This window comes from Balaenoptera ricei, chromosome 7 (assembly GCF_028023285.1).
Source record: "Balaenoptera ricei isolate mBalRic1 chromosome 7, mBalRic1.hap2, whole genome shotgun sequence".
Taxonomy (NCBI): domain Eukaryota; kingdom Metazoa; phylum Chordata; class Mammalia; order Artiodactyla; family Balaenopteridae; genus Balaenoptera; species Balaenoptera ricei.
Window position 1 is genome coordinate 102,246,432 of NC_082645.1, and position 17,548 is coordinate 102,263,979.

Sequence of the window (17,548 nt, forward strand, 5' to 3'; positions counted from 1 at the left end):
GCCTCTCCTGTGAGAGCATCAGGGGGATACAGACTAAAGGCTCCTGTCTGGAAGCCAAGGGATGAATGAGATGGGGATACGGTCAGCCTGAGGGTTCTGAGCCTTTCTTTCCTCGGTGGAAACTAAATAGGTTGCCTGAAGTGGAAGAGGTGCCTGGATGCAGACAAAAATGGGGGTCAGAAGCAAGAAGGTCAAGGGGTGTCTCAGAGACACACCAGCAAGTCACAAAGAGTCCCTTTAGGATGGGGGATGTTTTGCACATAGGATGCGAAGACTCTCAGCAACCAGCAAACTCCATAATACGGGAGTCCAGGGGCCCCACTGTAGGTCAGTTCAGATCCCAGGACTGTGGCTGCTGCATCCATAGACGTGTGAGCGTGGACGGCAGAAAAGAATAGAAGCGGGGGAGAGAAGCTGAAGTAAAATGAGCCATAGGGATGAGAAGGACCGGTTCTGGCCCCTCCCAACTTTGCCAGCACCCCCAAACCTGGGTGCTTACACAGGCCAGAGGGGACCCAGGGAAGGCAGGCTGAGTGTGAAGTTCTTACCCCCACTGGGCGGTGGGCTGGTCGGGGAGGTTCTCTCCATCTCCTCAAAGGCCTCCTTGTAGCTGTGCAGATGGGGCTGCAGAAGAACAAGGGAGGAAAACAGTGGCTGTGACCCTGAAGAGGAGGAGTTCCCAGTTAACCAGCCTGACCGCCGCCCTCCCCCGGTAAACACAGAGGTCAAAGGGAGATCCTCGCCATCCGTGAGCGCAACAACTCCTTGCAGCCAAGAGAATAGAAAGTGGCTATCTGCAAGGCCATGGTCCGGCAGCACCTGCCTTGGAAATATTTCACAACAGGGCCAAAGAGAAGGCGCTGGGGGCAGGGGACTGAAGGCAAGAGAGAAAAGATGTCCAAAAGCCATTTATATCCAGAATGACTTGTTAACCTGGATTTTATCAAATATGGGCCACTCACATCAGAATCTTCCAGGTGCATGTTTAAAATGAAGATTCTTGGGTCCCATCCCAGGTCTAATAGGCTAGAATCTCTGGAGGGGGGACTTGGGGATCTACATTTTTAGTAGATTCCCTGGTGATTGTTATGCTCGCTAAAGTTTAAGACCTACTTCCTCAAACTACTGAACCGTCTCAGAAATACAAACAATTTGACATTGAAATTTGATCTCCCAAGAAAACCCTACGTCTAGAAAGGGCTCAAAAACAAAGTCAGTCTCTAGGATCTGGCTTGGAGTTTAGAGACTGTGGTCACCTACATCATACCCAGGATCCTTACCACCCTACTAAGGGGTGCCCTTTAGGAATCAAGAAGGGAACCTCAGTCTCAGTGTTCATGGAAGAAGTAGGGGCATAAAAGCTATTTAGTGAAGGAAATGGGCTCCAGATTCCACAAGCCTGAGAGGAGACCTAGGCTGAGGATGCAGGGAGGAAAAATTACTGAGTTTACTGACAGGTCATTGCTGCCCAGTTAACCATCAAGTTGCTCAATAGTTCAGGTGGGCTCTGCTACCCTCTGTGGCCCCAGGACTCACCTCTTTGGGCCGCCCTCCAGGATTGAGAGCGATGGTGAGAGCCAGCTCTGGGGAGACGCACTGGACAGGGGAGCGAACCCCAGGACTACGGGGGGATGCAGGTTCTGGCGACTGGTTCTCGTACTGCCCATCGCTGGCCGCCCGCCTCCGGAGAGGTGCTGGGGGCTCTGCAGGCTGCTTCTCCCGAGCTTGCACCCCTGGGAGGAAGGGCAGGACATAGAGGGCACTGAGCATAATGTGGGGGAAAGGATCCATCGGGCCTAATTCCCCCAGAGAAGGCAGTGCATCTTAGCCCAGGGGGCCAAGCTGGAGCTGGGCTTGTCTCCCCTCAGCACATCCTCCCACCAGCCTCCCTCTGCCCACACCCCGGTTTCTCTGCAGGGTGGGGGATCGGCTTAGATTGGCTGGGCTTCACCAAGAATCTCTACTCTGCACAGGGTTCGGGCCCAGAGCACAAAGGACTGATACAAGAAACAGATGTCAACTTCTTCCAAGCCCCGGAGGCAGAGGGCCAGAGCTTCCAGGCAAAAGAGGGAAGGTGGGGGAGGGAGGAGAGTCAGTCTCCAAGGCGACTGCATCAACCAACAAGCAACACCAGGCCCGCGGGGAAGACTTTTGGAAAGAATGAATGATGCATCATCTTGCAAATGGTGCTCCCGAGAAGAAACCAAGAAATGACTAAGTCTTGTCACAGTGTCCCCAGCCCCAGCTGGCCCCCGGAATACTGCTGGCCTTCTCTGGGATCGCCCAACCCTCATCCAGTGCACCTCTGAAAGCTCCTTCCCACTTCCTTTATGCTGGCCCCTTATCTGTCCACCCTTCTCTTGCCCCAAAGATGGCCCAGGTTCCAGCCTGCCTCTCCCAGCAGAGCAGCAGGCAAAGAGCCTGAAGCCATGTGCCCCATCTGCTTTTGTGCACTTCCCTTCCATTCCGCAGGCCTGGGGATGTTGTTAATCTCACCCTCCTCCCTTCCCGCTCCCTCTTCCCACAGCTGGGCTGCAGCACGAAACCCATTGCCTCACTGAGCTGGCTCCAGAATCCTAGAGAACTTATTCCCCGGGGCCCAGAGGCCAAGACCCAGCCTGAGGGCGGGCCCCTTGTCCTCATTATCCTGCAGGAGGAAATTCCCAGCCCTGCCTTCACCACCACCCGAGAGGGTAGGTGAGGAGAGTTGCTGGGACTTATCAAAGGTCTCGTGAGACCCTGGCCACAGCAGCCTCAGGCCAACACTTGTGGGCAGACCAACCGCCACGTGGCACACATGCACACAACACACACACACACGCACACACACACACACACACACTGCTGGCCCCAGGAACACGCCAGCTCAGCCAAGCAGAAATCACCCTCATTCAGACTGAATCACCATCTACCCTCCACAGTGGGGTCTGCATGGCCCTGGGGGCCCATCAGCTCCAGCCTGGAGCAGCCACTAAGGTTGCCATGACAAGCACAGGCTGGGAAAACTCCCTACTTGTCATGAACAGCAGGCTGCCGGCTGCCAAGTCTAGGGATGGACACATACTCTCAAACACTCACACCATCACTCCAAGACATGCACTCATATTATCTCATAATTAGGAGCCCCGTCTGGAGAGCACATGTAAATGCAGAAGGTAGCTGGGTGGGGCGGTGTGCTTTCTTTTTTCGTGGGGGTGGGGATGATCTGAGGCTCCACTTCGGGCTCTTCATTAATCAGAGGCAATCTGCCTACCATCTCAACCGAGGAAAAAAGAGCCCTGGCTAAAGACAGTAAACCAGACTCACAACTGCTTTACTTAAAGCAAATAAACCCCTTGCCTCGAAGGACCTTTATTTTCAGAATAGAAAAATGGGGGTCGCAGAGTCCTAAGCAGGGGCTGCTATGAGCATCAACACGGATGAAAGATGGGGCCCGGCTCTGAAGGGTGGAGCAACAGCCGGGACCCTACAGCTACCCCAGGCCGCCAGCCCTCAGAGAAGCAGCCTGCACCCCAACCGGCCCTGTCCTCGGCCGTGCTCCCCCCACCACCGAGCCCCCTTCCCCCTCAGGCCTCGGGGCAGCTTGGTCCAAAGCCGCTGCTGGTTCCACTCCTGGCAAAAACATTAGAGAGAAAGAGACGTAGCCATTGATTTTCTAATAATAATCGTGACAAAGGAGGCCCATTTGGGAAAGGCCTTTGGGGTTTGGAACCAACTTCAGCCCCAAGGTTAAAAGAAACGCATTAGGGCTGCTCTCAGTTCCGGCTCGCCCAGACCCGCAGCCTCTTTCTGGCAGGTCCCCGTGACAGGTCTGCAAGGGGTGGTCTGCAAAGGGTGGCCAGTTTCCCTGTTTGGGGATCCGATATCTGCCCTCGAAAATTGGGTCTGTTTCAATTCGAGGCCCTAAGTCTCCCAGAGGGACAGAAACATTCTCCCCGATGCACCCAGGACATCCCCCACATTCTGGGGATGCAGAGGGTTGCAGCGGCCCGGAGAAGAGGCTGGACCGTTGGAGGGGCTTCCGGGCTTTGGAGGATGCGAGACCTGGCCCAAGGCGGTCAGACACTTGAGGGCAATCACACCTCTTCAAGCCGTCTCTCCACCACCACTGGAGTGGGACCGGCTCTGTCCAGAGGCAGGGGGGATGGACAGGTTGCCGTCCAAAGAGCTAGGGTCCTGCAGGGCAGAGCCTCCCTCTGCAGAAGGGGGAAGCCCCGGCATACCACTCCCACGGGGACAGCCCCTCTCCCGCAGAGCGCCCACGGCCTCCGTGGCCAGCCTGGGCCTCTCACATTCTTTGAACACAGTGTCCCACTGTTGTCCGCCTTGGCAGTCCCAGATCTGCCCCGGAGCGCCTGGAGAGCCATGTTCCCTCTCTCTTGTCTCTCTCTACGGGAGGGGAGACGGGCCATGGCAGAGGGGAGAGAGAGAGCCCCATTGTTCCTCAGCCAAGCTGGGACGTCTGGACACAAGCTGACGGCCAGTGTCAGAGAGAGAACACCATTCCCTCGTGTCCCAGAGGCTGACGGATAATAAAAATAGGCCCGCACTCCCCACCGGCCTCCTCCCCTCCCCCACCCCTGACCCCAGGACTTCCTTGGTCTCCTGGCCCCGGCCCCACTCTCAGGGCCTCCGTCTGCGTGCCCCGCTCCCTGCACACACATAGGCACACGCTTACACACACACGTACAGACACGTGTGGGCGCACGCAGCCTTAGCCCGGCAGGACGGTGTGGGTCACAGTCACCCTCAGAACCTCCACACTCAGCCCTGCCCCAGCAGGAGAACGGGGGCCGGAGGAAGCTCATGAAGAGAGGGGGAAAGAGAGGCAGGCAAGGGACTCTGGAAGGTCCTCCCAGGAAAGCTGGTGAGTCCAGTCTTCCAGCCCCGGCAGCATGAGGAGCGGCCAGAAAGTGGCCTTTGGGATAATAATGCACTACATCCAGAAGCCCTTTGTCATCCTCCAAGGGCTGCTCACACACTGTGGGCATCGGACCTTCCCGTCCTCCTGGAGGACAGTGGTCACCTCAGCCCGGGGCCTCCACATTGACCACCAGACCTGAAGAGCAAGGGGCCGGAGCAGCCCCATCTCCCGGGGTCCTCACTCTGCTCCCCAGGATGGTACTGTGCTCGGGGGAACAGCTGGCTCCAAGACTCCCCTAAAGTGGGCTGGAACTGAGGCCGTGAATCCCCTTCATCACACACACACACACACACACACACACACACACACACACACACACACACGGGCAATTCTAGGGGCTGTAGCCCTAACACACATCAATACACCTGGTTAATAGATAGAGCAGGGCTGACCACCGCCCCCGAGTTCCATGGACATATGCCCTGGTGTCAGGCTTCATCACATGCCTCCCCTACCCGCCCCAGGACTGGCCGCTTCCACCCCGACAGACCCAGCTCTTCTTTCCAGCCTTCCAATTTCCAAAAAACTGGATTCCTCAGCTCCAGGTGGCGGGGCTGGGTGTCCGACTGCTTGCCTGGGGCTCCAGAAGGGAGGGGATCCGGGAGGCCACCTGCTGGGCCAGGGCACCAGAAAGCCACACGGCAACCACACTAGCAGCCCCAGGGCAAGCCATGCCAGCTCCCCTCAGGACCCCCCAGAACTGCCCAAACCCCTGCACTCCCCATCACTGGGCCGAGAAAAGACGGAGGGACAGGAGAGGAGGGGGACAGGGGGCATTCTGCTAGGACCGTCTCCCCATTATCCATGGACTGGGAGAAGGAGGGGCCGTGAGAGCACCAGATATTGCCGCTGGGAGTCATCAGTTCCCACCCCGCCCCACCCCCAAGCCTTTTCCCGGAACTGCTCAAGGCCACGGCCTGGGGTAAGCCTGAGCACATCGTCTTCTCCCTGACCTGGGCCTCTGGGCTCCGAGGAGCAGGGAAGGGATGAGGTGATTCCCTCCCCAGAGCTAAAAGTCTAGGGGTTGTATGTCCAAGAGCTGGTGGGAGACACTAGTGGATGACATCACCCTCTAACAGAGCAACGTGACTCTTGATGGAGGGTCCACCATGTTGGGGCACATCAAGCCACCATGCACAAGGCACTTGGCAAGGCTACGATCCTCCATTTGTCACATTGGGAGACAGAGCTCTGAGCAATTCAGAGACTTGTCCGGGAGTGTCACAGAGGTGGTCACAGGAAAAGCCAGGACCACACCCAGGGCTTCTGACTCTTGGCCATGGGTCCTAGGATCAGAGATTCAGGATGAGGTCAGAGGGAGTGCCCTGTCCCCAGGGAGTGCTGTGCTCCAGAATGGACAGAGCAGCAGGTGCCAGGGCACCACTCTGTGTCTTGTGCCTGCTGGTCCATGCAGAGCTTGGCCTGGCTCCTGCTGAGGCTCTGGCCGGGCAGCCCAGGTGATCTGGCCAAGGTGGCTGGAGAGCCGGGCTGTCCCAAACCCTCACTGAGCACCCTTGTTGCAAAGGCCCGTGTGCCCATGGGGAGGCTGAAAGTTCATCTCGTCACCCCGGACCCTGTTCCCAGCAGGGAAGGCCAAGGCTGGAAGCATCAGGCCGTGTCCATGCAGAAGTGGGAGCACTCACTCATGCAGAGAGGAGGGAGGCAGGAGGAAGAAGGGGGCAGTGAGAAAAGAAGTGAGGGGCAAAGAGAGAGAACAGAAGAGGGAGAGGAAGAAAAGTGAGGAGGAAATGGGAAATGAGGAGGTAGAAGAAAGTGGGCAAAAATTTGGAGGAACAGCACATGAAGGAGGAAGGGAAAAGAAAGAAACGGAGAGCTCAGGCAAGTCATAAAGGCGGAAGCGGGGAGAGGAACCAACCAGAGAGAGAGGAAGATCGGAGCCGGTGGAGAGGAGGGTGCCCGGAGCCGACACTCTGCCCAGTGCCCTGCAGCCTGGCGTTGTACGCTGCTCACCCCCACCCCGGGGAGCCGGCAGCGGGGAGGCAAGCAGGGAAGGGGGGGGTGGGTGGAGGGGAGGACACCGGGCAAGGAAGGCACCACGCCCACGGCACAGGGGACAGATGCACACGGGACACACGAAGAACGCCAGGGACAAGGCATTTAACAAGACGAAACAAAACAAAAACAAAGAGAAAATCAAGATTAGTCAGTGTTCTGAGTCTGGGTTCTGGCCACAAGCTGGAGGGAGGCGGGCAGGGTGTCAGACAAGATGAGAGGGTGGATCTAGGGTCTCGCTTCTCCAAAGGGCAGCTGGACTTTCTGCTGTCCAGCAGGACGCCACCCACCTCTCTCTTTTCCAACCCCAGCGTGGAGTAGGAAGGTGCCAGCCTGGGACCAGATTTCAATCCTGTGGCCCCATACCTCACCCTCCCTCACGGTCAGCATGACCCCATCCCAGGACCTTTCTCCTCTCACGGTCACCTGCTTCTTCCTGGATTTGGCAGTGACCCTGCCAGTCTGAGCCCGAGGGTCATCTTCCCGAGCATCGGGGCATCCCTCAGCCCTTCATTCTTCCATCACACCCCTCTTAGTAACCCTCTTCCATGGGAGCCACTTAGGATTTTCTACTCCTGCCCCAAACTGCTGGGTACCACCGAAAAGTCCTTAAGATGAGCCTGCTGGATGGCCAATATCACCCCTTCCTGGCTTCCAGAGAACCACACCCTTTGAGTTTCCTCCACTTCAAAAGCTGCTCCATACCAGTTTCTTTGCTGGTTCCTCCTCATGTCTCAAATTGCTAAATGTTCAAGGCTCCAGAACTCAATCCTTCTCTCTCTGTGCTCACCCCCCTGGGTGATATCATGCAGTGCCTTACTTCACATGACATCATATACTGACAACTCCCACATTTCTAAGCTCCAATCTCTCCCTCATAAACTCCCGACTCATACATCCAACTGTCTTGGACATTTCATGGGCACCTCAAATCTAACGTGGCCAAAATCACACTTCTGATATCACCTCTAAGCCTGCTCTTCCCACATTCTTCTCCATCTCAATAAAGAGCAACTCCATCCCTTAGGTGCTCAGGCCAGAAACCTCGACTTTTCCTTCTCTCACATCCCATGTCTAGTCTCTCTGTAAATCTTGATGGTGACACCTCCAAAATATGTCTACAATCTGAGTATGTCTCACCATCTCCAGATACCATCCTGATCAAAAGCACCAGCCTCCTAACTGGTCTCCCTCCTTCCATCCTGGCCACACTGATGCTTTTAGAACAAGTCAGATGATGTCACTCCTCTGCCCAAATCCTTCCTAAGGCTTCTCACACCATGCAGAGTATAAGCCAAAGGTCTTATGATCACCTACAAGGCCCACAGAAAGCTGGTCCCCATTCTCATTCCCTCTCTGATTTCGGGCCCCCTACTTTCCCCGTATCAGGCACACTCCCACCTCAGAACCTTTGCACTTGCTATTCCATCTGGCACATTCCCTCCCTGCCCAGTGAAGCCTTTTCCCTGACCATCCAACCATCCCCCCCCAACCCTTCACCCCTCATTGGCATTTCACTGCTTTATTTTATCTCTATGGCACTTATCACCCATCTGACATATCATATGTGTATTTGCTTATTTGTTTATTGTCCATTTCCACTTCTTAAAAAAAGGATCTTTATCTCTTTTGTTTACCACCATTTTTCCAGAACCTAGGCTAGCATGTAGCATGGATTAAGAGCACACATTGAATGAATGATGGAATGGGCCTTGATCTCATCTCCTATTTCCATGATGAAATATAAAAATTGGGTTCTCAATTCAAGCTCCCAAGGCTTGACACCAATATCTCCCTATATCTGTATCCATCCTCTATTCTTATTTCATGAAGAGGTACCTCACTTCCTGGTTGAGCCTAAATTATCCACCTGGGTTCCTAAGCCTAACTCCCCTTACCTCCATAGAGACCTATTCTATCAATTTCTTTCTCTCTCTCTTATATCTTTTTCTTCTCCCTCTTCCCTCCATATTCAACCTCTCTCTCCTCCCCCTCTAAAAACATTCTCATGGCTCCTATATTCACAGAAAGAAGTTCTCAGTATCTTGCTACCCTCTTTAGCTACCACCCTCTTCCCTTTTATCACAAAACCACTCAAAAGACTGGTTGATATGCTGTCTGCACCCTCTCATCTCTCACTCCTCAATCTCTGTCTGGTTTCTGTCACCACCACTCTATTGAAAATATGCCTTTGAAAATCACTGGGGCCACCTAATTGGCAAGCCCAGTGAATTTTCCTGAGTCCTTCTCCTCATGATCTCTCCACAATGATATTGCTAACCTCCCACCCCTCCTCCAGGAAACCCTTTACTATTCTGACTTCTGTGACGACCCACTGTCCTAGTGTCCTCTCTCTGTCCTAAACATTTGTTCTTAGTCCCCTGTATGACCTCCATTCCCTCATGGCCATTTCATTCTAAGTTCTTTTCTCTCCATGCCCTCTGACATATAGAGATCTCATCCATGCACAAAGCTTTAACCTTTACCTTTGTGAGGATGACTACCAAATCTATAGCTCTTTCCACTCTTTTGAGCTCCAATTCCAGATGTCTGATTGCCTTCCATACATCTCTACCTGGAGCTCCACTGTCACTCAGATTCAACGTATCTAATACTGAGGTCTTCATCTTACACCAAACCTGCTCCTCCTGCTAACTTCTGGCTTATTAATGGAACCATCATTCTGTTTTTATACATGGAGCCTCAGAATTATCTTTGATGTCTCCCTCTTCTTCACCTACTACATCCAATCAACTTATAAATGTATCAGTTCTCCACCACAGCATCCTTGGCACCCATCTCTTCTTTTTCATTTCCATGGTCAGCACCCTAACTTAGCCCCCATCACCTAGGTTAGCTAATAAGCTCCTAGCATCTCCCAGCTCAAAGTCTCTCCCCTTTTGTATCCTTCCTGCCCAGACCCACCAGATACATCTTCCTAAACTACAGCCCTGATCATGGCATCCTCTCCTAAACACAGTAATGGCTTCCTACACTGCCCCTAGGTAAGATTCAAGCTCCTTAGTCTGATATTAAAACCAAACAGACGCAGGCCCCAGGCTACCTTTCTTGACTCTCTCTCACACAGCCTATATGCTCTCAATCCACTCTATTTTTCAAACATGCCTTAAGTTTTCCTATCTTCATTATGAGCCCTCTCTCTCCAATGACCTCACCCATTTTCAAAGTCCTACCCATCTTCCAAGGCTCTATAAAACCCACACTCAACAAAGAGCCTCCCCAATCTCTCCAGCTGATAGTGATCTTTCCTTTTTCTTCATTCCCACAGAACTTTCTTCATACCTCTCTTATTACAAATAACTTCATTTTAAAGTTCCAGTTCTCTTTCCCCTTTCTAAACTCTAGACTCCTTAAGGATAAGATCAACTTCTGATTTCCAATATGCATTGAAATCTCTACCTCTAGAGACACCTGAGATCAGTACAGTCACAGAATCAGGATCATAAGATAACTTGATTGGACTCAACAACTATGACTCTTATTTCTTTTTCTTGTCTTATTGCACTGGCTGGGATATCCAATACAATGTTAAATGATAGTGGTGATAACAGGCAGCTTTGTTGTGTCCCTGGTGTAATGGGAATGCTTCTAATTCTAATGTTTCACAAGAAAGTGTGACATGTGCTACAGTACCTACCCTTTATCAAGTTAAGAAAACTAACCCTACATACTCTGAGAGCTAAGCTGAAATAAGACATAAGGAGTAGTTGGATCAAAGTGGGATGAACCAAGGACATAGAACTGAGGTATGACAGCCTCAGTTGACAGCCAAGGAAGAAAGAGCAGACTTGAGGGAGAAAGGCCAGGAGAAACCAGATCATACTGATGACCATATAGAGGTTCTCCCTCAGATCTGAGGTTACTCATGTTGAAGCTTACATTCCAGCTTCTTGCAGAAGAATGTAAAATGAGAAGAAAAAGGCAGTGCTGAAAGTCTATCCCTTGGCTCCTAGACTGTTCTACAAATTAATCCTGCCGGTGCATCTTTATCAACACAAGCACTGCGGATAGGGCTACTGAAGAAGTTGTGCAAGCAGGACCTGCTGACATAAGAAATACTGTTCATGACAGGGCATGGACCCAAGAGGTCCTTTGTAGCCCTGGAGACCAAATATAACTGTCCCCTCTACACATCTTATCCCTTCTCCTGACTGAGTCACTCACAGTTGGTGGAGGAGATGACAGCAGGGTTGGAGGACACAGGTACTGTGCCGACAATATCCCTCCCTCCATATGACTTCTTGGCAGCCAAAACCTGAGCAGCTACAGGATATGGAGGTTGAGAAGCAAGACCTCAGAAACTGGTAGGAAAGAAAAGGATGAGGGGAGAGCCACTACAAGATGGACATCCTTCCAGGGCCATTAAAGTATGGCTTCCTTCTGAGCAAGCTCTGGGAGAGCTATACAGAGGGTTCTGTGAAAGGGAGGAAACTCATCCTGCTCCCCCAGAGAAAAGCCCCTGGGATCCTGCCCATCATTAGACTAGAGTGTCACTATTCCTCAGGCCACCACCCCAACTCTGTAAAATATTGAGAGGGCCCATTCCTCTCCCTTCAACAAAACCAGGAGGAAAATGGTTTCTGCTGACAAGCCAGGTACTCCTTATCTCATGGGCCCAGATGTGGACAAAAGTAGAAGACACCAGCCCCATGGGGACCCCCCATGGAGCATTTCACCCCTCAGGTTATAGAGCTACTCATATTATGCTTTGACTCTTGGGTAAAGACAATGATGTGCTGCTAGACCAGCTCTCCAGGGCAGGTGAAGTCCTTGATTGCCAATTTCCATAGTGTGAGTACTGTCATTATGGCCAATTTCAAGTTACCAATAGTTGAACTGGGGGCTGTGCTCTGCTCTGAAGTACAGGAGCGAGCAGGGAGTCCATGCCGCCACACCAGGTCCTGGACTCAAACCCAACAGCCAACTGGCCTGGCCCCAGCTACTTCCCTAAACCCACCATCCATCCTCAGGGACGGCGTCTCCCTTCCTCCTTGTAGCTGGCATGGTGACTCAGCTTCCCCTAAATTTAGGAAAAGGGACAGAAGGCAGAGTCAGCTGCCCAGGCTCCCCTTCTGCTCCCTGACTACCCACCACCCTGTCAGCTGAGGGGCTTGGCACAAGGTCCCCCTCGCCCCAGGCTCTGGTTCACCCTGGCCTGGGCTTCACCTCCACAATAAAACCAACTCATAGGATTTCCCGCCCAGTTTGGCTGCCCCCATGGAATGGTCACAGGCTTAGGCCAGAGGGAAGGAAGGGAGCCCTTCCTGCCCCTCCCAACATGGCCCTGGACATTGCCATTTCTTGCCTTTATCTCCCCAGTAAGCTCATCTGGTTGCCCCACTCTGTCTCCTCTCTCTGGAGAATAAGTCCATTCTCTGATAGGAAATGGGGATCTGTTTCTCAGTGCCTGCTTCCCATACAGAGATGGTCCTAAAGCAAGGACTGGCAGGACAGCTGAACAAGAAGATGGATCTTGGCCTCCCCAGAAACAGAGAAATATCCTGAAAGGACGCACCAGGGCTGAACACTCAGATGGAGCCCAAGGGCTTCAGGACACCCTCTCAGGCATTGCTGTGCCTCTGGGAGGTCTCAAAAGGGAACTGGAGTCCACAGAGGCCTCCCTCCAACCTTCTCCAGGCCTTCTCCACTGCAGGCAGCTGCAGAGAGCATCTCCTCTCTGCCTAGAAAATTTGTACTCCAGCCCTGGAGTCACCACCTCCAGGAAGCTTTCCCTGATTGCCCTAGATGGGAAACCTTGCTTTCCCAGGGTCTGGGGCTTTGGTCCCCACTTCTGTTGTAGTACACATTGCTCTCTGTTAGAATTATCTGTCTGTGTACCTGCTCCCTCACTAGACCGAAAATTCCTGAAAGACACTGATCTTTGAACCTCAATGCCTGGCTTGGAGCCTAACAGGCAATGAATTCAGGAAGGGATGGCTGGCATGTGGGCTCCTGACAGCCTCTTCCCCAGGCCAAAGCAGCACCTGCTAAGGCGTGATGGCTGGGCCTGCACCTCGCTCCAGAAAAACCAGCCAAGACCAGAGAGGGAAGGTGTGGAGGGAATAAGGAGGGGATACCCAGAACTCATGGTCCCTGAGGCTCTTACCTGCTACCCGGTGGGCCACAAGCCCCTCCAGGTTCAATGGCTCCTCCTCTGGAGTTCGGGATGGGTCTGAAGTCACCTCCTTCGGTGGAAGCTGAGGCTGAGTGGTGAGGCCAGGGAGAGAGACTGGGGGCAGCTGAGGCCCCGGAGAGCTCTGGGTGTTTGGAAGGAAGGCAGACGAGGAGGAGGCAGCTGGGCTCTTTGGACAGTAACTCTGGCTGGGCCCCGTTAGACACGGCTGATAATCATAAGGTGAGTAAGGCCTGCCAGGAGGGACAGACTCTAGGGAGGCCCGGGGAGCAGGCTCAGGGGTGCCCAAGGAATGCCCACTGGGGATGTAGCCAGATCTGGACTGGGTCAGTGGATGGGACTGGGAGGAGGAGCCAGAGAGGGGCTGGGAGGAGAGCGGGGAAGCGCCTGGCCAGGCCCCAGGGACACTCTGGGACTTGTGCAGTGGGGCGGCCGCCGTGGCTGGCTCCAGATCCAGCATCAGCATATTGAGGGCTTCGATGGACTGCTCGATCTCCTGCTGGGAGGCCGCCCGCGGGAACTCGGGGAGGCCAGGCATGGGGGGCTCTGCCAACGGCTGGGGGCTGGGCCTGCTGAGCCCGAGGCTCTCCAAGCGGGCTCTTTCCTGCTGGCGAGGAGGTGGGTGAGGCTGCCAGGAATTCAGGCCCCTCTGCACAGCCTCCCGGCTGCTCCCCCCACGGGCTGGAGCTGGGGGCAGCTGGGGCTCGGTTTCCGGAAAGGACTGAGAGCGGAACATACCGCTGGGGTCATGGCCATAGTGGGAGGTGGTCATTGACTGTGGCCAGGCTGGGTGGGGCCCCTCCCGCTGGTAGCCAGCTAAACTCTCCTGTGCAGAGTAGGAGGGTCGCATGGGGGCAGGGTGGCCAGCTTGGGCAGGCACTGCCCGGCTGGCAGACTCATAGGGGTAGCCCCCGCCATTGACCATAGGTTCCACGGGGTAGGGCTTGTCCAGACCGTTGGTCAGTGGGGACAGGGCCTCCGGGTAGCCCCCCTCACTGGTGTTAGTGACCCCATCCAGGGAGGACAGTGTGCCCATGCTGCCCGCGCTGTGCCCATCCTGGTTGGGCAGCTCATCATCCAGGATGTCTGTCTCCCGCTCGGATGCCAAGGCCCTGCCATTGACGTGAACCTGGGCCGGGACAACATGGCGGCCGGAGGAGGGCGCAGGAGGGCCCCCCGCCAGGCGGGACCGGAGATGCTGGGTGTGGTACATGGTGCCTTGCTTCTCTCGCTCCAAGCCAAAGCCACTGAGCAGACGGTCCAGCTCACGCTTCTCCTGGGGACTCAGGGCAGCAGGGGCACTGGAGGGGCCGGGGGCAGGCTCATCGGTCTTGTCTGTCTTGGTGGAGGCCGTGGAGTTGCCCGAGTCGCTGCTCACGGAGAGGGTGTGCTCCACGTGGTTGGGGGTAGCCGACAGAGCGGGCCGCGTGGCGTTGACGGCCCCGGTGCTGTCGTGCAGGGAGTCCTTCTTCTTCACCTTGGCGTACAGGCTCCCGTCCAGGGGTCCCTGCGTGTGGCCCACAACCTCTACGAGAGAGGGACCAGAGGGGAGACAGACAGCAGATGTCAGTGGGAGGCGGGACATCTTCATTCTCCCGAGGAAAGCAGCTGAAAGCTTCCCTTCCCTGGATCCCCAAAGGGAATCCTCTCAGCACCCCGAGATAGAGCCAAGGTGGCAGAAGGGCAAAAGGACAAAAGGACTCTTTCCCCGAGCTTTTGAGCAGAGCCCTCCCCTGCACCCAGGGTCAGGGCCAGGCAGTGGAGTCCAAGGTTGGGCCGGGGTCCTGGGGGCAAGATGCCCCCAGTCCAAAGCCTGGCTCTGGCACTGCACTCGCCTCCCAAGGACCTGGGGTGTTGGGCCAAGATGGGGTCCAGCAAAGGCGGCAGGCCCGGTGTTAAAGAGGACACAGTTTCCCTCTGAATGCCAGGGCCCGTGGAGGTTCTGGAAAGGAGCTTCAGGGGCCAAGGGTGGAGGGAGCATCTTAGGGATTGAGAACACAAAAGTAGAGGCTTTTCAGCAGGGAGAGGTGCCCCCTGTGCCATTTTGTCTGAGATGCTCTGGGGACCCCGTGAGCAATACTTTCTCTGAAAGGAAAAAGTGAGCGCTGGGTGGCTAGAGGCCAAAGGGCTGACTCAGGAACGAAGAACTTCCCTGCCCAGAGGAACTCAGTGATTTCACACCCTGTACAGTCAGCAGTCCAGCTTCCAGCCTTGACACACACACACAAACACACACACCTCCCTTCCTCCCCCTCCAAGGCAGGCCCCCAACTGGCAAGAAAAAAAGCCCCCTCCCAAACAGTGCACGGACTCCAGCCCAGACACCAACAATCACACACACACTCACACACAGAAAACCAGGTACAAAGACATCCAGAGACACACAATCCCACCAGAAATCACCCAAATGAAACACCCAGACGCATGCGCTCATGGAGTACACCAGACAGCCCAAGCACCGCAGTCAGAAAGAGCAGGTGTGGATACAAATACACAAATACTAATGTTAATAGCTAACATTCAGAGAACACTTTGCTACATTTACACATATGTTATTTCTAATCCTGTGAGTCAGGGTTGTTATGCCTATTTTAAAGACGGAGAAACTGAGACGTGAAACCATTTATTTGCAGACACATAGTACTTGGTAAAGCTGGGATTTTAAATCAGAACTAATTTAGAATTTTTAAAAAACTAAATTAAAATCAAAGCTAAAGCAGAACTTCAAAGACCACACAATTTTTTATTATTCTACACTGTCATATCACACACACACACCCCCACAGAATAAACACATAAAAAGCAGCAATACCCCAAAATAAATACTGAAATTTAAAGCCACAAACATTTCAGGAAATACAAGCTCCTACCATGCCCAAGGATCAGCCCTCAGGCCAGAAGTGGCAGCCTCTAAAAATAAACACCCATACAGAAGCCCACGGCCAAAAACAAGTGATCAGACAACCGCAAAACAGGAACATCTTGATCAACATACACACACACAGACCACAGGCCAACCAAGTGACGTCACCCAAGCACTAGCACCGACATGCCCGACAAGGCACATCGTCCACACACACCCCCTGGGGGCTGGAGGCTCTGCCCAGTCACTTAACTCTCCAGAACCATCTCTCTGCCCCCGGTTTTCCCTGGGGCTTTGGGGTCTCAGCCAGCAGCAGGCCCCAAGTGACACTGGGCCAGAGTGTTGCCGCAGCCCAGGGCTCACAGGGATGGCGCTGGTCTGAACTGGAAAAGGGTTTTGGCTGAGAAAGGTCTGATTCTCCGAAAACCTGCCCCTTGTGCCGGGACCCCAAAAGGCTGCTAAGATGCAGTTATACACATGCTGCCTCTCCCAACTCAAATGGCATCATCCCTAAAGGGGCCGAAATGTAGATGAGAGGCCGCCCCTCGTGCTGTGTCCTTCCAAAGAACCGGGCTCCATGTTATACACACACAAAAGAGACTCTGGCTGGCTGTTTCCAGAGGAGAAAAGCATTGCAGACAGAAGGCTCTCATCCACTCAGATTTTGGAGGGTGGTTCCCGTGAGGATGGGCCCCTCACACCACTTAGTGGCAGTCTGAAGAGCTGTCTTTCCTTCTCACTGCACCCGGAAAGCTGCTGGCCCATTCCTAAGGCCCTGGCCCGACTCTCCAGCCCACACCATGAGATGACAGAGTATTCCTCCCGGGCCTGGGATCTCCTCCATCCCCTGAAGCCCCTCATCTCCCAGGTCCATGCGCACATAGGCCGGGAAGCAGGGGGGAGGAGCAAAGCAAAGGGTGGAGTGTCCAATGGCCTCCCATTTACACTCAGAAGGCAATGAGAACCACTGGGTGCAAACCAGAGCAGACCTGAGAGTATTCCTTCCTAGGAGAAAGCAAACCCACTCCAGCATCTCACTAGGGTTCACAAAAGAAAAGCTGTTGGCAAGAGAGATAAGAAAGCATCTTCCAAGACAGGGAGAGAGAATTCACACTGATTACCACTCCCTGATATCTTGGCCCTCTGGGCCACGCCCTACTCTTCACTGACTTTGAAAATGCCAATATTAAACTTATTCTGCCACGACCTCATTTACCCCGACATGGGCTACTGTTCGCAGGAGCAACATCAGGATAATAACTGCCAGGCAACTGAGGCTTAGTAAGAAAATCGAAGAAGTGTAAACTGTTCAATTAAATTCCGTTTGCCAAGTACAAATGGAAATGCCTATTCCTGACCTCAAAGAAGGGGCCGGCTGCTCCTGACACCCAGTGCTGGCAGCACACTCCAGGCTGTTCTACACCTTCACTGGGTCATCTTCCTTTTCAAATCAAGAGGAGAAACTGAGGACACCCAGGCCCCTCCTAGGTCCGTCAGCCCCCGTGAGGGCTCTGCTGAAATCCCAGTGCACCTGAGGGGCACGAACACCTGCTGCTCCCATCAGGAATGAAGGAAAGTGCCCACATCCCTCACG

At 54.0% G+C, this 17,548-nt stretch overlaps 1 protein-coding gene across 8 annotated transcripts in view; it reads right to left on the minus strand.

The window, feature by feature from the left end:
- TNS1 (tensin 1) overlaps positions 1 to 17,548 on the minus strand; it is a 186,460-nt gene that overhangs the window by 34,677 nt on the left and 134,235 nt on the right. For 5 of the 8 annotated variants that reach the window (XM_059928653.1, XM_059928650.1, XM_059928648.1 and 2 more), the window contains 4 exons: positions 13,065 to 14,618; positions 6,801 to 6,887; positions 1,537 to 1,733; positions 549 to 624 (listed from right to left, as the gene is read on the minus strand). In XM_059928653.1, coding sequence (XP_059784636.1) covers positions 549 to 624; positions 1,537 to 1,733; positions 6,801 to 6,887; positions 13,065 to 14,618 — 1,914 coding nt within the window. Of the gene's footprint in view, positions 1 to 548; positions 625 to 1,536; positions 1,734 to 6,800; positions 6,888 to 11,915; positions 11,979 to 13,064; positions 14,619 to 17,548 lie in introns of all 8 variants that reach the window. The other 3 variants (XM_059928651.1, XM_059928652.1, XM_059928649.1) reach the window with 2 other exon arrangements.